The sequence below is a fragment of the Trichogramma pretiosum genome, unplaced genomic scaffold (genome assembly GCF_000599845.2).
Source record: "Trichogramma pretiosum strain Unisexual culture from Peru unplaced genomic scaffold, Tpre_2.0 scaffold74, whole genome shotgun sequence".
Taxonomy (NCBI): domain Eukaryota; kingdom Metazoa; phylum Arthropoda; class Insecta; order Hymenoptera; family Trichogrammatidae; genus Trichogramma; species Trichogramma pretiosum.
The window spans coordinates 581,299-602,179 of NW_019641708.1; the positions used below are offsets into that span (position 1 = coordinate 581,299).

General features: G+C 38.9%; 6 protein-coding genes across 7 annotated transcripts in view; 4 read left to right on the forward strand and 2 right to left on the reverse strand.

Moving 5' to 3' along the window:
* Positions 1–9,125, reverse strand: part of LOC106659573 (focal adhesion kinase 1) — a 65,581-nt gene extending 56,456 nt beyond the window's left edge. The window contains exon 1 of the mRNA XM_014382173.2: positions 8,013–9,125. The gene's annotated coding sequence lies outside the window, so the exon portion shown is untranslated. The remainder of the gene's footprint in view (positions 1–8,012) is intronic.
* Positions 9,126–9,875: 750 nt separating this feature from the next.
* LOC106659521 (uncharacterized RNA-binding protein C1827.05c-like) lies at positions 9,876–11,659 on the forward strand. Of its 2 annotated transcripts, XM_014382097.2 has the most exons (5): positions 9,876–10,045; positions 10,120–10,464; positions 10,652–10,846; positions 10,943–11,051; positions 11,128–11,659. In XM_014382097.2, the coding sequence occupies exons 2-5, from the start codon at positions 10,393–10,395 to the stop codon at positions 11,373–11,375; spliced, it is 624 nt and encodes a 207-aa protein (XP_014237583.1). In that variant the 5' UTR covers positions 9,876–10,045; positions 10,120–10,392; the 3' UTR covers positions 11,376–11,659. The 2 variants fall into 2 exon arrangements, with proteins under 2 accessions (XP_014237583.1, XP_023318887.1); XM_023463119.1 differs by lacking the exon at positions 9,876–10,045 and having other exon boundaries at positions 10,107–10,464.
* A 488-nt stretch (positions 11,660–12,147) lies between these two features.
* Positions 12,148–13,187, reverse strand: LOC106659464. The gene is made up of 3 exons (XM_014382037.1): positions 12,935–13,187; positions 12,478–12,852; positions 12,148–12,321 (listed from the first exon to the last, which is right to left on the reverse strand). Exons 1-3 carry the CDS (start codon positions 13,076–13,078, stop codon positions 12,148–12,150), a joined length of 693 nt encoding a protein of 230 aa, XP_014237523.1. The 5' UTR covers positions 13,079–13,187.
* Positions 13,188–13,783: 596 nt separating this feature from the next.
* On the forward strand, positions 13,784–17,276 carry LOC106659520 (serine/threonine-protein phosphatase 5). Its single transcript, XM_014382096.2, has 8 exons — positions 13,784–14,368; positions 14,876–15,265; positions 15,342–15,628; positions 15,725–15,830; positions 15,911–16,053; positions 16,117–16,424; positions 16,485–16,566; positions 16,646–17,276. The coding sequence occupies exons 1-8, from the start codon at positions 14,272–14,274 to the stop codon at positions 16,703–16,705; spliced, it is 1,473 nt and encodes a 490-aa protein (XP_014237582.1). The 5' UTR covers positions 13,784–14,271; the 3' UTR covers positions 16,706–17,276.
* Positions 17,277–17,492: 216 nt separating this feature from the next.
* On the forward strand, positions 17,493–18,578 carry LOC106659465 (MKI67 FHA domain-interacting nucleolar phosphoprotein-like). The gene is made up of 4 exons (XM_014382038.1): positions 17,493–17,675; positions 17,865–18,056; positions 18,153–18,261; positions 18,331–18,578. Exons 1-4 carry the CDS (start codon positions 17,607–17,609, stop codon positions 18,576–18,578), a joined length of 618 nt encoding a protein of 205 aa, XP_014237524.1. The 5' UTR covers positions 17,493–17,606.
* An 872-nt stretch (positions 18,579–19,450) lies between these two features.
* Positions 19,451–20,855, forward strand: LOC106659651. Its single transcript, XM_014382327.2, has 4 exons — positions 19,451–19,603; positions 19,917–20,277; positions 20,359–20,467; positions 20,566–20,855. The coding sequence occupies exons 1-4, from the start codon at positions 19,528–19,530 to the stop codon at positions 20,758–20,760; spliced, it is 741 nt and encodes a 246-aa protein (XP_014237813.1). The 5' UTR covers positions 19,451–19,527; the 3' UTR covers positions 20,761–20,855.
* The last annotated feature ends 26 nt before the right edge of the window (positions 20,856–20,881 follow it).

Here is a 20,881-nt window from a genome sequence, read left to right on the forward strand (position 1 = left end):
CATACGAGTACACTGTGCCAGTTAAACGAGCGATGCTTATTATTACTGTTACTTATGTAATAAGAAAAATGTGCTTAAAGTATAATAGACCCCGCTGTACTTGTAGCTCGTGCGGTGTATGCGAGCGAGCGAGAGGCGCTCCGGAGCATAAGCATACGAGAAAAAGAAGGCTCGTTATATTCCATATACGCGGTCGCGGGCTGTAGAGGAAAAATCATCATCGAGTTACGCTGTAATACACGATTACGGGTTTATGGGGATGGAAGCGAATCGTCGAATCTGCCGTTCTCGATATGTAAACTATTAAAATATCACAAGGGATATGCACCAGGCGCATTTCACCTTTCGTATACTTGGAAAAGATTTGGGATTATCGTGGTTTCTTGCTACACGGCAAAACTTTTGATCGTGTTTCACGCTCGAATGCATAGAGATACATTCGCGCTCTGAGTCGTTCACATTTCATGCTCAGCCTCGAGCGCGGAATACCCTCGGGTTTTAATGAGTGTGAATTAATATTGAAACTTGGATTTAATTTAAGGTAAACTTATCATACTTCGAACACTTATAAAAATCGTTCATGAAATTTTGAATATTTTTATTAAAGTACCTTTTGATAGGAATTTTGATGGAAATAGAACATTAACTTTTAAATGATTACATACGTATGACTACAGAAGCTGGTTATATTTCTAAAAATTCAAATTATCAGACATGTTTCCTGAAACAAATTTATTATAACACGTCCAAATATCAGTTAACTACCGAATTATCACGAGACAATTCAACAAGAAATAGTTAGTAAAAGTATTAGAAAACCTGTTTGAAAATTTGAATTTTCGATGGGTAATTGGAATGGTAAAGTCGGGCTTCGAACCTGTCAGAGGCGGGTGCTTTAGACTACTCTACCGCCAGATGCGCATTTATTTCAGCTAGTTTTTGTAGTTATATACGCCTTCTTTCTCTTTCTGTGATTATGTTTCACTTGACTAGCTTTTCCCCAGTTTTTTAGTTTAGTAAGTTTTTATTGGCATCATAGTTGGTATACATTGCCATAAGCTTTTCACCATCACCTCCCAAATTCGTCACGCCATCTATTGTCAACTGGTAGTACTATCAAAGCTACGATTCGACCATCTATCTCAGAGTCACGTCGCCTTATCAGCTTCACTTATACGTGGTAACTGTCACGTGGACGCGCTGAATTCCGATACGGCTGAAAATTCGATCAAAAAATCTATAAAAAAATCAAAATTAAGAAGGATACACATCCTTCTTTTGCATTTTTCGGGCAGAAGTATAGATTCTTAAAGATAATTTTATAATTCATAAAATGAAAACAAAAAAAAAATTATAAAAAATACAGCATTATTCATTACGCTCACTCTCATAAAGTAGACATTTAAATTATAAATTAATGATTTACGTACATGCAAAACATTTATGGTTTTACTCCGCTGCGAATGTCATCAATTACATTAATATCATACTTATAATCATCAACTACTCGATTTCATTTCCCATTAAAAATAGCTTGTTACGTGAAAAAAGGTGCGAGAACCTGCGTTGTAAGTCAGCAGGTTGTCCGTCAGCTGCGCCAGTGCATCTGCAAAATGTGTCAACAAAGAGCTGCCTCTCTCTCTCTCTGTCTCTTTCTCTTTTTTTTTGTGCATCGTGCGCGAGCTCCTCCGTAATTCGAGCGTTTTGTCCTCGACACTTGCAACGCAGCCGCGCACGATGCAGTTTATTCTCTCCACGCGTGTGTCGCGCATCCTTATTTGTATATGTATTATACCCTCTCGGTAATGTACGAAAAAAAAACAAAAACAAAACGGCAGCAGAGCGGCAATGACGACGACGACGACGACGGCGGCGAACGACGACAGCAGCCGCTTAATTAATGCGATCGCGTGACCGGAAGAGGCAGCCTGCAGCAGCCAGCAGAAGCTTTACATATATATAACGCAAAGAGAGTGTTGGATAGGAAATACGCTCGTACACACACACACACATATACACGTATGCACGGAAACCATCACCAAGGACGATGCGTGTAAAGCACGACGTCGTGCACGTTCATGCATTCTTACGCGAGTATGCGCGATTTTTTTAATATTCATGTTATATTATGTATCCTGCGCTCGAACTATTATCTATTCCGGTATCCATGGCAACGCAAGTGTACGACAGATTTAGCAAACAGATTGAAGAGCGGAGATATTTTTTTTTTTTATTTACGTTGGATCGATTTGAAGAAGTTCATTATTATTTTATTATTTTAAACTTGATAACGTTTTTGTAAATAAATTTTGAAAATAAAAAATTTTAATTTTTTCATTTTTATTTACTTGAATTACATGAATAATTAGCAAGTCTCAATAACATTATTAGTATAGATATCAAAGGAAATTAATCAAATACGTTCACCCACGACGTTGCTGGTCGCCAAGCAAACGTTACACAGATCTTCGTTGCCCAGTCGATCGACGATTATCTCGCAGCAGAGCACGGGCAGTTGGTGGCGCGTCAGCCGCAAGAAAGAGTCCAGGCCCCGTCGCCGGAAAAATCCTCTAGCCAGCTTCTCGCACAGATGCCGCGCGCAGGTCTCGCGTGGTCCCTCGGCCAGTTTCCAAAACTTGTTCGAGCGTCCGAACTTCAGGTAGTCCTCGTAGGTGAGCAGTTTGGCCGCATCCTCGGCTCGCAGGCGGATCAAGTCGTACAGAGTCAGACTCGGAGTGACCATCTTTTTCTTGGCTTTTTCGGCAAACTTCTGGTCGTCGTCGTACCAACGTCTTTTGAAATCCGACGTCTTCTCGAACAGTTGGTGTTTGACGAAAAACGTCGCCATAGCCAGGACGCCGCCACGGTCCAGCTCGTACGATCCGCTTTTCTCGAGGCACTCGACCACGGCCAGAGCTCGAGCGGCCAGTCCCAGCACGATATCGCCCCGATCCTCGTCGTCCTTCGGGTCGAACTGCTGGCCGAAGTAGCTCGCGTCGGGAAAAACCAAGTTTTTGGCCGCGTCCGCGCCAAAGTGCAGCAGAGACTTGATCACGCCCAGCTTGAGATTCGCCACGGCCCATTGAAGCGGTGTCCTGCCCAAATTGTCGCGTGCGTCGATCCGCAACGGACGATCCTCGTTGTCGCGCCTCACCCGGCACAACATCTCGGCCGCGTTGTAATCGCTCCGGAGATTCTTGCAGACGACGTGCAGCGGAGTCGATCCCTCCGCGTTGGCCACGTTCGGATCGGCGCCACGTCTCAGCAGCAGCTCGGCCGCCTCGTTGTTGGTGTGTTCCAGGGCCAAGTGCAACGGCGTGTTGCCCGACTTGTCTCGGGCGTCGAGTCGCACGCTCAGTCCGAGCTCGTCGATGCTCTCGATCACCATATGCATCAATTCGCGAGCGACATCTTGTCCTCTCTTGCAGATCATATGCAGCGAAGTCAATCCGTCCGCGTCGGCTTGATTAACATCGGCGCCGTGTTTCAGCAGCAATTGTATCATTGTTTCTTTTTCGCGGTAGCTCAGAGCCACGTGATAAGGCGCCCGGCCTATCATGTCCAGCGGGCCCACGGGCAACGGCTGATATTTATTCGGATCGATCGTGAATATCTTCAGCAAATGAAGATGGCGATATCCCTGGCAAATCATCTGCAGAGCCGTCAGTCCGTCCTGATTGAGCGAGTTCGCGTCGGCGCCTCGTCTCAGCAGCGATGCCATCACGTCCTCGTATCCCCAGGCCAGCGCCAGATGCAGCGGCGGATCGACGATCGATTTCGTAGCCAGGCGGCAATCGGGATCGTGGCCGGCGTCGAGGAATTTCTCGACGACTTCGGCGAAGCCGTACTCGCAGGCCGCGTGAAAATGCGTATAACCCCACTCGTCGACGTAATCGACGTCGTACCTGTCGTACGCTTTGAAGAGCTCGGCGATCGCCGTGTGATTCATCGGGCTGTGGTATCTGGCCGCGCGATGTATCGCCGTGGTGCGACGCTGCACTGGCTCGTTGCCGTTTTCTCCGTCCATCGCGGGCGTGTCCTTGTAGCCGGTCGCGAGCGCAAACTTAAGAAATCGCTGTCCTCGGTGGTGGTGTTGGAAGCCGCTCATAAAATCAACCGAGTCGGAGAGAAGTTGCTCGATTTCGCGCGGGCTAAAGATGTCTCGGAGCTCGGGAAGCTGTTCGTTCCAATCGCTGATCACGGGATAGAGGTTATAGAGCAGACGATAACGCTCCTCCTCGTTGCTCCAATCGACCTGTTCTTTCAGGCTCGACAATGCTTTCAATTTGTTTCGGATGGAATCGCGGTTGTCGGCGCACTCGAACGACAATTCGCGCACCAACTATAGACGCACAGTCACTTGTATTTCGAAGGTGTGTTTTGTTTCTTTCGCGAGAATTCACTTTCTGCGTAGATGCGACCTTCCTCTGTTTTAGTTAAAATAATGACAACATCTGCACGGCGCAAAACTGTGCTCTGACTTATACAATTTTTTCGACTTTACGACTTGCAGATTTGCGAATAAAGGAACACGCCATCTAGCGGTGGCCGCTTGAAGCGATATCATCGTATGTTCAAGGTGGTTCCAGAGTCCAGCACCCCTAGAGCGTTGTATCGCACGAGCAAGTTGATTTTTTGTATAAATTTTTTTTTATTTATAGTGCCATGATCGTATTTAAGCATTTAAGATTAACGCACTATAGAAATAAAAAGAAATAAAGGCATATATTAATTGATTTGTTACACATTATCATCACGATTTAGCAATCCACTTTAGGTAATTATTCGCTAATCATTTCGAAGATAATTTGTTATTTTATCGATTCAAACGCAAATAATTGATGCAAAGCATAATTTCATCCGAGAGTAATTTACAATATTGTGGCGTATTTCCCGAGGTTAATTCCTCTGTTTTTACTCGGAGCGAGACGTTGATAAAAAGTAAAAATTTACAAGAGACATCCGAAGATTCGTCGACCCAACAACACGCCACTGCGGCACAAGTAATAAGCAGGTCGAGCCCGTCTTAATTTAACTTTTGCAATTAATTAAAAAATCTTTTTATCTAATATAATATTCAAGAAGATTCAACTCAAAAATAATTTCAAAACTTCGACTGATAATTCTGCTCCGATTGATAAACGGCCGAAATTGAATAAAAAAGAAAACGATCTTGACCAAAACAAAGCAGGTTCATCTTCGAATCATATTGCTGGGCGCAACCGTACAGACTCAATCCGCGATTCTGATTCAGATAAGGAAAAATCAGGATTGCCTATAGCTAAGGCGTCTATTGTTAAGCACAACCGAATGGACTCGACTAGTGATTCTGATTCAGGCGAGAAAAAGACAGCATTTTCTATAGCTAAGGTGTCTCATACTCAATTCAAATAATTAACTTATACTTCTATCATTTTAAAAAATACTTCTCCATAAAAATTTTCATTAATTTTGACAATAAATTAATAGAGACCAAAGAAAAGCGATGATTAACACAAAAATAACGATCAAGATGATGGTCGCGATGCAGAGGGCTTATGGACATCGAAGCATAAAAATGCTGATGAGAAGAATCATGTAAGATCATCGTTTCTATTTTCGCTCAACTTTGAATGAATTTTTTAGATGAGATCAAAACTTATGTAATATGAGTATTGCAACGATATAGTTTTGTTACAAGCGCGTGGTTGATTCAACCAATTTTTTGCGATTTTTTTCGTGTAAAACTGTATCGTTAATATCAATTATTGAGCGAAAATACGGACAGTGACCCTAAGCTGAAATTTTTCACACAGAAACGGGAATCGTACAGTACTCTTATAATATAAAATTTTCATTATTATCCACAGATTGATGAACTTGTAAATGGCGATAATATTTTCGTGAGTTTGTATCAGCTGGCCGATATAAAAGGAAGCGTTGTACGACATACGATACTGGCAAGAAGTTTAATGGACTGTGTTTTTACCGATGAAGCTCTCAGTAGTTTTTCACTTGCTCGCGGTCCAGCAAATAATAAAAAAAGTACCGAAAAAGATGTTAGACCAAGACCAAGTCTGCACGCAAAAGGTGTTGACACCATTTTAAGTAAGACAATCATTTTTATACGTGTATTTTTTACCAACAATTTGTAATTTGTAAGCTTATCTATCAGTAAATAAAGTAAGTGCAATAAGTGCATGCCGGGTCCCTAAATCGCGATTCTCGATATGAGGAGGAGTGTGGAACAACGCTGCTCTCGTCTGCCACACTTGCCATTCGGAGCGCGACACGCGCTCCTCGATCCTCGATATAATTTGATCCAGAGAGACAGAGATATTTAACTCCTTCATGATGATCATGGTGCTCGCTTGGTTTTTGGTCCAAGAAAGCGCATGAAAATTTTCACGACGACAAAAAAAGTCGTAGAGAGTTGTCCAAGAGCTCCCAAAATACTCTATTTTTTTCCTCTATGGACAAGAGATCCACGGTGAAAAGCTGAAAAGTGCTGCCTAAATGGAGCAAGTGCGCTCATACAGACGAGACTTGGACGAGATGTAGTGCAGTTGCCTCCATCGCCAAGCATCATTACGTATGCTGGAGTTAAAAAGAGAAAGAGAGAGTGTAAAGTAGGAAAGAAAGAGTCGCGTTCTGCTGCTTAGATTGCACTAACCGGCTGCATAGTGCACACTCACTCGTGTATGTGTGTGTCTGTGTGCGAGCTGCATTCAACCGCACTCTACCTATACATTTAGGATGAGATGCATGGCAGCGGCAGCAGCAGCGACTCGGTCACAGACACACACAGCATATATGCATATAGAGCACGACTCATTATCTCGATATATAGCTTGTGCGCGCGTGTACATGTGTGTGTGTAGAGCTGCAGCGAACGCGCACGGCGCATGATATAATCGGTATGGCTATATAACCGAGAAACTTTGAGAGACGGAGATTGACGAAGAACTATCACGAGAGCTCGAGCTGGTATATGGGGAGAATCGCGATATGAGCCCCAGTGACGCGCGCAAGTCAGCAGAATAGTAAAATTTTTTTCGATTTTAAGCCCTCTTTGACCCCCGCAGTCAAATCGCAAGTTCTTTCGATTTCGATCCTCAGAAAAGCTCCAAACTTGGAGGCAAAAAAGATAAAGCGTGTTTTACCTTCAAGTCCGTTTTTTGAGATTGTGGAGGTAGTTTTTCATTTTTCCTAACCACTACAAAGGTGAGGAAAAAACACGTCGAAATTACTTATCAATATATTCATTTCTAGAAGAATCACTCCGTACAGCGAGTCGAAAACTGCGCGATTAGGCTGCTTTGCTCACTTCCCCATACACATCATCTGTATATCTCTCTCTCTCTATTAACTGCCTATGTAATACAGCTTTCCGCGGCTTTTTTTTTCGTTTCGTTTCCATCTCATTCGTAATACGAAACTACTTTATTACGGTTATAGCTGATGATGGCATTTTGCGGCTCATTAAGCGCCGACACACGTATATAATACGCCAGCTATACTATATCGATCCTATACTTCTACAAAAGACAATAAATATGAACCTATAGACTTTTAATTGTACGTACATAATATACGTTCGCTCGAAAGCTTCGAAAATATCATGTGACTTTGTCGAAGCTCGGCACCGGCACAGCTCGGTCTGCTGTTGCTCTGCATTATGACAACTTGCGCACGGCGCGCAAATTTTCATACCTACGCTTAACGAACTTATACGCCACTTGTGAGCTTTTAAATATGGCACTTGTGTTATAATTTGCTCGTCCGATAATCGTCATTGATTTTGCTGTTGCTGTTGTATTTTGTTAGCTTCTCTTAAACATGTTTATTCAATAGCTCGGGATTCAATAGCTTGTATACAAGCGATCAGTTTGCGTGTAAATAGACGCATGTGTGGATGTATTTTTACGTATTATATACCTCTACACGTGAGTGGCTATACGTTTATGTGCAGACGTGCTTTAAAAATCATATATGCAGGAAATTAACAAAAAACAGTAATGTTTTGTACTCACGTTGTCGCAACGCTGAGATCGCTGACAGTGCAGCGCACGGCCTGATGTGATCCGCACCCAATTGAACACACACGCACACGACGCTATTTAACGTGTATTATGATACACACAGACACAGACGAAGGCTCAAGTTTTTTCAATTATATTTATGTGAATAATATACGCGGTAGTAGCTTCTGCTTCGACGAAGAGTCAATCGGAGCAACACACTCGCATGCACGAAACACTACTATACGATCGCACCGAACTATATATGCACCGACGTACACACGTTTTTAATATCGTATACGAGAAACACAACACAGCACTCAACGATACACAATAATATAAATTACGAAATGCGAATGTAATTTTTGCGCGCACCACCACCACCACCACCAGCAACACAGACACACTTGTAAAGGTCTTGCGAGCGCTGCTGGCAGATAATGTCGCAATTACCGCTGCTGTCGATATAATATTATTATCCGAGAGCTCTCTATTGCAAACTTATATCTTTCTCGCTCTCTCTCTCTCTCTCTCTTGCTCTCCAAAGTGTCAACTGTACTGGAGTAGTGGTATAATCTGCTATATATGTAGGCTGTATACAGCAGTCAAGACTTATGTGCCGAGTGCGATTCGTGCGCGATACAGGATCGGAGCACCGGGTAATAAGTGTATTATAATACTTTTACGTACACATACACACGCGGAGACGCATGCACAGTTGGATTTGCAGGACGAGGATAACGTCGAGCTAGAGCGGTCTGAGCGCGGTACATAATCGATAGACCCACTGTACACGGGCTCTGTGTGTGTTTACACACGTACACACGCACACACTCGCGCGTACACGAACGCCCGGTGAAGTTTGATGTAACAACACACTGTGGCCCGAGCTCCTTTGCGGTCGTCGGTGCCGCTACTGCTGGTATTAGAATTTTCGATTTGGTATTAGAGAATCGTACATGTAAATGCTCGATCTCGTGGGTCGCTTTTTTTATAATACGTCGATCTTGCGATTCAGTCGGTCGTCGTAAACACTGCGGGCGCCATGCTGCCTTATATATACCGTAAGCAGCAGCAGCAGTCAAAGCAGAGCACAAACTCGCGACTCCAGCTCTCGCGTGCACGCAGCAGCCGAGCCTCTGTTGCTGCTGTTTGCCTGTCGAGGGGCACCTGTCAATACACACATGTGTGTGCGTGTATGTGCACTTGTGTGAATGTGTCAGTTCGTGCTGTATATTTACAGTATACAATATATAGCTTTGCTGGGTGCCGAGCGGCGTACGCGTGCGGCGAGCAGTGACATCTCTGGGATGCCGTGGCAACTGTTTGACGCACACACACACCGGTGTCTGCTGCTGCATTATTATTATTTTTAAAATAAATACTTTTGACATCATATGTCAAAATAATACTTACAATGTTGATATCATAAGTCAAAATAACACAAGTAAGAGATTATTCTTTTTAATTTTATCTGGGTAATGAAAGTTGAAAGATGTTAGAAATTACTGCTGCATTTTAGGCAGAAACATTTTGCAATGGTTCAAAAAAACAAAACAAAATATAACAAAGTTACCTATGCTTACAACATTTTAATACATGTTCATAATGTTTTCATAGATTTAATAGGATTTTATTACTTTCAGCGCTACAATTGGCAATGGAGGTTCCTTCATCATCTTTCAACGAACAGAGTACAGTCATCATTTACTTCTCATGAGGCACTGGTATGTTTTGATCACAGAAATGATGATTTTACTTCGAATCCATTGTACTTCAAAAAAAAACTATAATTTTTAGTCACGTACCCAACGCCAGACTAAGGGGACATATGCCAATCCATTGTTTATAAATAAGTATTCAAGTAACATTATCAGTGTATGGATTATTTATTTAATACAAATTTAAAGAAAGTTGAATAAGCATCGCAGCTTCAAGATGTGTCTATAATTTGCTGTACCATCAGTACTTGTTAAATGACGACTTTTCAAACTTTATGCAAATTTCATATTATCTGATAAATAATTTATGTTAATTCATTAATGGTACATTTTTACGATTCATTCTAAACTACATTAAATGCACAATAACATTTGTTAACAGGAAATTCGTATTCCAGCTCATCGCTCGCGCTGTATAACTGACTGTTGAAATTTGAATGAAACTCCGTAGTGAGCGTGCGCATCGGATCCTTGCCCATTCGTCGTTATAAACTTTTCAAAAGGCATCACGTCACGACTCGCTACTCGCCCGTTCATGCTGTGTAGCCGGCCGCGTATATGATTCGTGTACACATAAAATAGTGATAGCGTGGGTGTGAAACTGTGCGTTGTCAAGCATTTCAAAATCAGTACTTGTGCGAACTGTGTTGAATAATTTGTTTACTGCAAGGATGAAAGTCAAGAAGAGCGGAGAGAAGAGCAAATCCGCTGTGCTCAAAACGGTGTCTAGGATCATAATAAAGGTATGTAACTCAGAGAGTTGAAACCAATTAAGTTTTAATGCTTGTCAACTGATGTTTTGTTTGTAAATAATTTGATTTGTTTTAACATTGGTGCTAATATAAATAATGTTTTTATTTTTATGGTATAATCTACTTTATTTTAAAATCTGGGATTGTTTTAATTCGTTTTGTTTTTTTGACTTTTCAGAAAAAAAATAAGGCAGTAAAAAACAATGACGAAGAAGAGTTAGTTGAAAAAACTGAAGAGACAGAAGTAAAACCATATACTAGGGGTCTCATTTATATTGGCCACTTACCTCATGGGTTCTTCGAGGAAGAAATGAGGGATTATTTTAGTCAGTTTGGAATTGTCACAAGAGTGCGAATCGCTAGATCTAAGAAGGTATAAAAGATCATTATTTATTACTTATTAACAATACTTATGCTGTATTTTTATTATGAAAATGGAACTAATTGAATGATACTCGTTGTTTTATAGACTGGGAAGTCGAAAGGATATGGCTATATTGAATTTCAAGATCCAGCAGTGGCAGAAGTTACTGCTAAAACAATGAATGGTTATTATATGTGTGGCCGGAATTTAAAAGGTAAATGTGAAAAAATATGAAACGATAAATCATTTATTGTACAGTAACTCATCAATGTTTGTTTTAATATTTCCAGCCAGATATATTCCGAGTGAGAATGTTCACAAAGGCTTTTTTAGTGGCAAAGCATGGTCAGAAACATTTCACCCTAAAATAAATCATAGGGTGAAAGCCTTGAAGAAACAAGACTTACCTCAATCAGAGGAAAAATATAAAAAAAATATGAAAAGGAAAATGGGACAGTTGTCTGCAATCGAAGAGAAACTAAAAAAAGCAGGTGTAAAAATTTCATTAAAAAATGTTGTGGTTCATAAACCCCTATAGTTTAGTATTGTTCTAGTTATTACTCAAGCATTAAGAAATGAATAGTTTTATGTAAATATATTAAAAGATAATACAAATAATATTTTTGAAGTATATAATGCAAAAAATGTTTTATAAAACAGTTAAATGTTATAAATCAATTGTATCCAAGTTAGTCAGGTCTTAGACTTGATAGCTAAATGTATTAAGATTATAATGTTTTTAATTCTGTTATTGTCTTTGATAACTTGTTGAAAAACATAATTGTAAAATAAATTACTTTTAAATTACCTACTAAGAAATATTTTGACTCTTATGAAAGTTTATACTGAATAAGAATAAATTAAAGACAAATCTAACATATATCATTTCAGCGTTTTTACTACTCAAATTTATTTATGAATTAGTTCCACTACTTAAGAACTTCCAATATAGTAATCAATAATTAATTCAACAAGTAGTATCATCTTTAGGATGCATAAAGAAATTGGTTTGAGAAAGATTAAAAATTGCAAGATTATTGTTGCATCAAACACCTGAATGTATTAAATATCTGATCATTGTATTTAATGATTAACTGGAGACCGGTGGCTTATTCGAACATTTGATACTAGTAGTGTTGAGTAAATAATGTAAACTTAAAATTGTTTGTGTACATAAATGTAAATATATAGATTTTTATTTTCTCAAATTAATTTTTACTTATAAACTATTTATTTACAACTAAACTTTAGTTTTATAAATGATGAAGAATAAATTAATTTAATTAATTTATGAGTTTTACTCTAGTTACTTAAAATATAATTTCTTCTGACTCATTTTGTGAAGTTGGAGATGGTATTGCACTGTCATCTTCTTCTAGCTTTAATTCCATCTCCAACTCACTCTCTTGACTTAGAACTTGTATTTCTCTAATACTATTGTTGTCACTTCTCAACCAGTGTGAGGAAATTTCAGTTTTGAATTTCTTCTTTTGCAGCGGTTCTTCAGTTCTACTTAAACTTCTTTTTGGATTAACTTGTACCACTTTTTCTTCAGAATCACTATCAGTTTCTTGATTGTAAATTTCTTCTTTCAAAGTTTCTTTAATTACACTATATTTTTTCTTTTTATTTATCAATGCTATCGTTTTTTTGTAAATGTCTAGTTCCATATCATTTTTTATTTTGGTCAAGCACTCCAATTGCATTCTTAATTTTTCGTTATTAATGCTGAGAGCTTTTGACGACTCTTCTAAATTTTTAAATTTTTGGTTTATCACAGAATAACTATTCACTAGGCACAAAGTAAAGCTTTGCATTAAATCTTTATAATTTTCTTCTTTTGTAATTAAAATTTTTCCTAATATAACTTTCTTCTTCCATATAAATTCACTTTTTCTTAATAAAAATTGTGTATCAGTTCTTTGGCCACTAAATATATTTTTACACTCGGACACGTATTCATCAAGCTGTACGTTGAGCGAATTGGCATACCTTTCCAAATTTTTATACAAAACCTGAAAGCACAAAAAGTATGCAATTAATCTCACGAAATCGGCAGAACAAGGCAGAAAAAGGCTTGCATCATTTCATCTTTACCTCTCCTCTGAAAGCCGACGTGTCGTCGCCTAGTATCACCAAAATCTCCATAGATTTTTCGTGGAACTTGCAGCAAACGTACGCGTCTTCCATCGATGCGGTGGCGTCGACGGCGACGTTCGTTCGGCAGCTTGTCATTTCCATGATGATCGGCGAGCTTTTCTTTCAAAGTTTGTACACATATACAGCAGGAGCTCCGAAATGTATATGTACGTGTATCGCGTCAACTGCACGTAATCCGTGCGCGAGAAGGAGTCATCGCATGACGTTTAAAGCCAGTCGCGATAAGCATGATGATGTCGAGATAGTGTATGCGTGCAAGTCACAACTCGCAGAAACGACGTTTAAATCCCCTTCCGTATGTGTACACGGCTTGCGTGCGGCGTCTGCAGCTGCTGCTGCTGCTCCGCCGCTGCACATAAACATAAACAAGACGCGCTTAAAAAAAGTCGGATGTCGTTTCTCGACTTCGAGACTCCTAGTATATTATACAAGCATAAAATCCTCCGATTTCTATGATTCAGTTTTGACAGGTCTCGAAGAGAAAGTCCGAGTGAATCGATCGTATATTTAGTTCGGAGCACGTTTTTGACAGTTGCGGTTAAGCATATAGGCAGCGGCGGCGGCGACGCGTCTTCCTCGACGCATGCGGCTGATTTTGCAAAAGCGAGACGAGCCGCTGCATCGCATCACGCGCGAGCATGTGCGGCGCGAATCTCCGAGTTAGCCCACATTTGGATGCGGAAAATTTATATATATATATCTGTAACAACACGCGCTGCTGGTCACAAGCTCTCTAGCAGTAGATGTTCTATTAAATTTGCGTGAAGCTGCACACACACACACGCGCGCGCACAGACACAGACGATCGTTCGAGCCAACGAACCTCTCTCGATACATTATATACAACGTATCATCGCCACGCTTTCTGCCCGCGCGCGCGCCTCCGCCTCGCATGTCCGAGTGTATGTGCTGTTTCTTTGCCGCACGTACAATTTTTTAATGCCCCCGTATAGAGTGCTATATACACAGTCAAGTGTGTTGTTCAAACGATAAGTTGCATCTGCGCGTGTATATATATACAGAGACGAGAGAGAACCTCAACGTTTATATATATATACTGCAACACATTCATAGTAATAGTAAAGCAGTAGTTGTACGCCTCGCGCCACCGGGAGACGACGACGACGTTTTGTGATTGATTCTTGGGTCTCGTCGGTTTGCAACACGGAGTGCGTGTAATTCTCTCGCGTTCGCTGCCTTATATTTATTACCTACTTTTTTACCAAAAAGAAAAAAAAAATAAATAAATAAATAAACAAACATAAACATAGAAGATGAACGACAATGCCGAGGAATCGCCTAGAGTGCCGTCCGACGAGGACGTCCAAGCTGCCGAGAAATTCAAAGAAAAGGCCAACGAGTTTTTTAAAGGTATATATAATGTGTGTGAATAATGTAATAAGGTTACGTCAACCCGACGAACGGGGACGATTCGCTGCTTCTCTTTTGCTTTTTTTGCCTCTCTCTCTCTCGTTTTTGAATGCGTGGTTGACGCGATGTTGAGTTTTCTTTTCGCCGAAAATTTGCCGTGCCTCGGCGATTTCGGTGGTGGATGGATGGGCTTTTCAAACAGGACGCGAGCGCGTGTCCCGCGGTCCGATCACGTGTGTGGCCGAGAGTTTGCATTTGGCGAATTCGCTTATAACCAAAACTCATGGATGAGAGATGCACAAAAGCGTGGCTATAAATCTTTTACTTTATGACGTGCAATTATTGCAAAGCCGATTGTCCTGGTGCTCTTGTATATCGAACGATTGTCTCGTGGGTCGAGAAAAATATGCCTCGTCATTTTGAGTAACTTTTGCTCCACATCAAGTTGTACAATTGCTTGTGTTTTGGACATGATCAATCAATTAAAAAGCCAATAATGATTTTCAGCTCAAAACTATGACGACGCAATATCACTGTACACCAAAGCCATCGAGTTGAATCCCAATGTTGCAATATATTATGGCAATAGGAGTTTTGCGTACCTCAGGACAGAATGCTTTGGTTACGCATTGTCAGACGCCACCAAAGCCATTGAACTGGATAGGAATTATATCAAGGGATACTATCGAAGAGCGGCTGCAAATATGTCTCTTGGGAAATTCAAAATTGCCTTAAAAGATTATGAAACTGTTATGAAAGTCCGCCCAAAAGATCAAGATGCCAAAATGAAGTATACAGAGTGCAATAAAATTGTTAAAAAAATTGCATTCGAAAAGGCTATTGCTGTTGAAGAGAATAAAAAGAGCATAGCGGATACCATTAATTTGGATATCATGTGTAAGTATTTTCAAATCTTGATACTATCAATTGTCTTGTTTAATTTTATTAATGACACACTTCTTGTCGGTGGCAGCAATTGAAGATGAATACACAGGACCAAAACTAGAAGATGATAAAGTTACTCTGAAATTTATGAAGGATCTTTTAGAATGGTACAAAGATCAAAAGAAATTACACCGAAAGTATGCTTACAAAATTCTAATAGATGTCAAAGCATTATTAATGACGCTTCCCAGCTTGGTTGATATTACAATTGGAGATACAGACAAATTCACAGTTTGTGGTGATATTCATGGTCAATACTATGATTTAATTAATATCTTTGAAAAAAATGGACTGCCATCTGAAACAAATCCTTACGTATCCTTTTATTCATGGAAAATTAAGAATATCTTGATTATAATAGTATTAAGTTCCATATAAATCATGTAGTGTTTTCCTTAATGTTTATTATAGTTGTTTAATGGAGACTTTGTTGACAGAGGATCCTTTTCTGTTGAATGTGTATTCACATTATTTGGATTCAAATTATTATATCCTAATCATTTCTTCATGTCAAGAGGTATGGATTGTCTAATTTACCATTTAATTCATCAAAGTTTAATACAATTTGGAGTCATCTTTTATTTTTTTATTTTTTAGGAAATCATGAATCTATAACAATGAACCAAATATATGGATTTGAAGGTGAAGTTAAAGCTAAATATACAGCTCAAATGGCTGATTTGTTTACTGAAGTTTATAATTGGTTGCCATTGGCTCACTGCCTTAATAATAGAGTCATGGTATGTAAATTTTATGTGTACAATTGATAAGTGAACATTTATTTAAAAATACTATTTTTGTAGGTGACACATGGAGGACTATTTTCCAGAGATGATGTAACGTTAGATGAAATTCGTAAAATTGATAGAAACAGACAACCTCCAGAAGATGGCCTTATGTGTGAATTACTCTGGTCCGATCCACAGCCTCAAGACGGAAGAGCTCCAAGTAAGCGTGGAATAGGTGTTCAATTTGGTCCTGATGTTACCTCCAAGTTTTTAGAATTGAATAATTTAGAATATCTTGTTAGAAGTCATGAGGTTAAACAAAATGGATATGAAATAGCACATGATGGAAAATGCATAACAGTATTTTCAGCTCCAAACTATTGGTAAGATATTTAAAAATTGTTAATTTTCTTTGTCATTTCATGTTACATTTTTATTTTCAGTGATCAAATTGGCAACAAAGGTGCCTTTATCACTCTAAATGGAAAGGATATGATACCAAATTTCACTGTTTATGAAGCAGTGGTATGTATTAATTATAAAAATATTAATTATATTTTGATTCTTTTTACACATTGTACTTATCAAAAACGATATTTTTTAGCCACATCCCAACGTCAGACCAATGGCTTATGCCAATCCATTGTTAAAAGCCATGTCTTAAAAATTCATATGATTTGCCGACACAGATGAACAAGCAATCGAGTAACACAGTCAATGTGTGAATTATATATTTGATATCAATTCATGAAAAAGTGTAAAAAGCTTGTATTCTCTGAAGCAAATAAGTTATACTCCTTTTAAACGAAGCAGCGATACATAAGGACACTGCATGATATTAATATTTGTGTAAGCAACCAGCTTGTTTTTTGTTATTGGTAATTTACCACTTTGCTTGTAAAAATGTTTCTTTATGAAGTTTGAAAACTTGATGAAAATTTCATTTTAATCATGAATTTGTTTGACTAATTTATTTAGTTCTATTACATAGCAATACAATTTGTACGTTATCAAAGAAAACAAGTTTTATAGCAAATTAAATTTTTAAAATTTACCATTAGTAAATAACTGAAATTGAATTTGTGATGCTTCAAGTATTTAAAAAACTTGTTACATTTTTTGTATGTTATAAAGTAATAAAAAAAAAGAAAAAGAACAATAAAACGAGTTTTGTAAATGTACTAAATGTAAATAAAATTTCTGGAGAAATTTGTAGATAGGCTGCCAATGAATAAATCCACACACAGTTCAAATTTCAATACGATTGATTTCAAAAACTTTATTTCCTAAAAAGTTCACATTCATTTTGAGAAGAGAATCAAAGTATACGATTACGACTTTTGAGTTTTGAATGAATGTCGAATGAATTATGAAACTCTCGTAGAGGGCGCGCGCATGCGCATCGGATCTTTGCTCAATCTCTAACCTATGTTTTAAACGGCACGTCTGGAAGGCCGCATGGTATAGCATAAGCTTATCGTGCAGTGAGAAATTGTATACATTCTAAATTTTAAAATTATTAATCTTGTGAATTTTGAATATTTTGTTCAATAAAACTTGAAACAATGAAGGTCAAAAAGAGCGGAGAGAAAGCACAATCAACTGTGCTCAAAACAGTATCCAAAATGATAATGGTATGTAAATCAAATTATAATTCAAATTATAACCTGCAATTGCAATGCTTGTCAAATTATTATGTTTCATTTGTGTATAAATTTAATATGTTGTCACAATGATGCTGATATAAATAACGTTTTTATTTCTATGCTAATTTTTGTTTACCTGACACCTAAAATTGAAAATTTGTTTTCGTTTTTTTGCAGAAAAAAGGAAAGCGAGTAAAAAATAGTGAAAAAGAAGAGTTGGTAAAGAAAACGGAAACATCAGAAAAACCTTATACTAGAGGTTTGGTGTACTTAGGTCACATTCCACATGGATTCTTCGAAGAAGAAATGAGAGAATACTTCAAACAATTTGGAGTAGTCACAAGAGTGCGAGTCGCTAGATCCAAAAAGGTATAAAAAATTCATTATTTATTATTTATTAACATGATTATTAATATTTATTAATATGAGAATCAAACCACTTACATGATACTCTTTGTTTTATAGACTGGGAAATCAAAAGGATACGGATATATTGAGTTTTTGGAACCAAAAGTAGCAGAAATTGTTGCAGATACAATGAAATCTCATGTAATATGCAATAGGAATTTGAAAGGTAAATACAAAGAAATATAAAACAATAAATCTTTTAATAATTTGCTAATGCCTGTTTTTATAATTCCAGCGACCTATATTCCTAGCGAGAAAGTCCACAAAGGCTTTTTCTGTGGTAAAGCCTGGTCAGAAACATTCTACCCCAAGTTGACCAACAGATTAAAGGCTTTACAAAGTCAAGAGTCTCCCCAAACAGAGAAGCTATACAAAAAGAGTATGAAGAAAAAAATGTCACAGCTTTCCAAGTTGGAAGAAAAATTGCAAAAAGCTGGAGTGAAAATTTCTTTAAAAGACGTTGTTCACCAACCTTTAGTTTAGTATTGTTAAATTATTAATAATGGACTAATTTCAATAGCAAAAATTGAAATGTACAGTTTTTTATAAATATATTGTAAAATAATAAAATTTAATAAGTTAAGTTAAAGTTTGTGTTGAACAAAATTTTTTTTTCATCAAAACGATATCTTGGAAAATACAAGTCGGACAAATCCAATCATCTTCTCAGGACTTACTGTATATCACCGTTGCACCAGTAAAACTGAATAATAATGTAAATTAGAGCCACATTTGCACTGCATGAATTCCTCGTCGCTCAGTCGCGAGAAATGAATTTTCGCGTCCGTTCCGTCGATACATACATACGATAAAAGATTATTGAAGAAATAATTCTTTCATTGTTTTTAATCTATTGCCAGTTTGAATATAATTGGTTTAAATGAAAGTTGACATTTTTTTTAGGCAGATCGGTATCTCGCGCGCATCGTTTCATTTGTTATTTTTTCTCGACACCTACCGAAATTTTCGGTTATTATTACTCGCCCACGCATAGACAACAATGCAAATCGATAAGAAGTGTTGACACGATCACCACCGCTAATTAACAATAGAACAATTCACTCTTTTATAACATGCAGGAATTCGATTGTTTTTTCTCTCTCTCTCTCCCTTTTTTATCACAATATACTGTAAGCCGAGATAAGTCGGACGCAGATTTAAATCTATCGAGAGCGCGAAAACGATACTGTGGCGTTAATTTATCAATTAATCTATTTGAAAAATCGGCCACGAGTCGAATTTTTTTCTCGCCTTTTTATTCGATCGTGAGCGAGTCGACGCGGCTGCAAAAGACAACGCGTCGCGATATCTCGGCTGCGGTCAGTTTAAGTGTTGCCTCGTCACGACGCAGGCACAACTCGCCACTAACGAAAAAAAAAAATAAATTATCGTAGTAAATTTCTTTTCGTATTCGTGTGAAAATTCAGACACCATGAGGGCTGTTTCGTGTTTGCTGTTGTTAGTGGCCGTTGCTCATCTTTCCGAAGCCAGCATCTACGACATACGAGGTGAGTTTTATCGTCTTTGAATTGTTCGAAATTCTAAAATACTTCACGCTGAAGAAAGAGTCAACTCGATGTGTGCTTCTTCTTTCTTCGTAAATAAAAAAAAGTAAGAAAAAAATCGTGACCGTACCGCACTGGCCACACTGGCACCGAATTAGCCGTCGCACTTTAAAATAGCGCAGCGTGGCTCGTACGCGTCTTATTTTCTCGAGCAGCTAAACTTTCTGGCTTGAACGACATAACGCGTTCGATCTCCTCGAAAAAAAAATAAATAAATAAATAAATAAAAATGAATATAATTAATTCGTTATCGCAGCCGATGTCGAGCGTTACGCCGTCTTGAGGACCATGACGTCGAGGCTCCGAAACTTCCTCGAAGACCTCAAGGGTTACATGAAGACAGGCAACGACAAACTGGGAATCCCCAAGATGGATCCGTTCGAGACCAAGTTCCAGAAGATCGACCTCAAGAAACACGACTTGGTGCTCAAGGGCAACGTCAGCGAGGTCCACGTCGAGGGACTGTCCGACTACAAAGTGTTCGACGTCGATTTCAAGATCGGCCAGAAGAACCTCACCATAGGCATGAAGTGGCCGAGGATCCACGGCACGACCAAGTACTCCGTCGACGCCTCGTACTCCGAGAAGGTGTCCATCTACGGCACGGGTGATGTTTCGTAAGTCGAGTGAGAGAGAGAGAGAGATGAAAAAAAAATTAACAACAAAGACATCATATTTTTTTCGTATGTTTTTCAAAGATTCGATATCCGCGACTTGGAATTCTACTCGCAAATCCAGTTCCAAAAAGCCAAGGACGTCAAAATTATAGGCCTAGTCAAAACTCGCGTCAAATTGGGAGCTCTCAAGGTATCGTATAATATACATATCATTGTCATTCGTTATCGACTCGACGCAACGAATTACTCCAATCCAACATTTATCTTTCAATTCTTCGCCGAGCTCAGCTGAACCTGACCGGACTGTTCAACGACGACGAGCTGTCGGGGCTGGTGAGCGAGGCCGTGTCGGACGTACTGCCCGAGACGATCGACGAGTACCAGGCCGAGACCGTCGCTCTGGTCAACGAATTGCTGATGGAGGAGGGCAACAAGCTGGTCCAGGGCACCACTTGGACAGAAATTATAAACAAACTCGGGTAATCTCACAAGGAACCCCCCCCTGAGTGCTCTTATATGAGATTGTATACGATTTTATTTTTGTAACGACCGAAATTGCGTAAATGGATATGTTTTTGTTACTCGATGTGTATGTTGATTCAAT

Excerpts from the sequence above, each read along its gene's own strand:
- LOC106659464 (XM_014382037.1), bottom strand. The coding sequence starts at position 13,078 with ATGGAAATGACAAGCTGCCGAACGAACGTCGCCGTCGACGCCACCGCA. Across the intron at positions 12,853-12,934 it reads CGTCGGCTTTCAGAGGAGAG|GTTTTGTATAAAAATTTGGA; the intron begins GTAAAGATGAAA and ends TTGTGCTTTCAG. Across the intron at positions 12,322-12,477 it reads ACATTTACAAAAAAACGATA|AAATTCAAAACTGAAATTTC; the intron begins GCATTGATAAAT and ends CTGCAAAAGAAG.
- LOC106659521 (XM_014382097.2), top strand. The coding sequence starts at position 10,393 with ATGAAAGTCAAGAAGAGCGGAGAGAAGAGCAAATCCGCTGTGCTCAAA. Across the intron at positions 10,847-10,942 it reads GAATCGCTAGATCTAAGAAG|ACTGGGAAGTCGAAAGGATA; the intron begins GTATAAAAGATC and ends GTTGTTTTATAG. Across the intron at positions 11,052-11,127 it reads GTGTGGCCGGAATTTAAAAG|CCAGATATATTCCGAGTGAG; the intron begins GTAAATGTGAAA and ends TAATATTTCCAG.
- LOC106659465 (XM_014382038.1), top strand. The coding sequence starts at position 17,607 with ATGAAGGTCAAAAAGAGCGGAGAGAAAGCACAATCAACTGTGCTCAAA. Across the intron at positions 17,676-17,864 it reads CAGTATCCAAAATGATAATG|AAAAAAGGAAAGCGAGTAAA; the intron begins GTATGTAAATCA and ends GTTTTTTTGCAG. Across the intron at positions 18,057-18,152 it reads GAGTCGCTAGATCCAAAAAG|ACTGGGAAATCAAAAGGATA; the intron begins GTATAAAAAATT and ends TTTGTTTTATAG.
- LOC106659520 (XM_014382096.2), top strand. The coding sequence starts at position 14,272 with ATGAACGACAATGCCGAGGAATCGCCTAGAGTGCCGTCCGACGAGGAC. Across the intron at positions 15,266-15,341 it reads CATTAATTTGGATATCATGT|CAATTGAAGATGAATACACA; the intron begins GTAAGTATTTTC and ends TGTCGGTGGCAG. Across the intron at positions 16,425-16,484 it reads TTTTCAGCTCCAAACTATTG|TGATCAAATTGGCAACAAAG; the intron begins GTAAGATATTTA and ends TTTTATTTTCAG.
- LOC106659651 (XM_014382327.2), top strand. The coding sequence starts at position 19,528 with ATGAGGGCTGTTTCGTGTTTGCTGTTGTTAGTGGCCGTTGCTCATCTT. Across the intron at positions 19,604-19,916 it reads CAGCATCTACGACATACGAG|CCGATGTCGAGCGTTACGCC; the intron begins GTGAGTTTTATC and ends TCGTTATCGCAG. Across the intron at positions 20,468-20,565 it reads TCAAATTGGGAGCTCTCAAG|CTGAACCTGACCGGACTGTT; the intron begins GTATCGTATAAT and ends CGCCGAGCTCAG.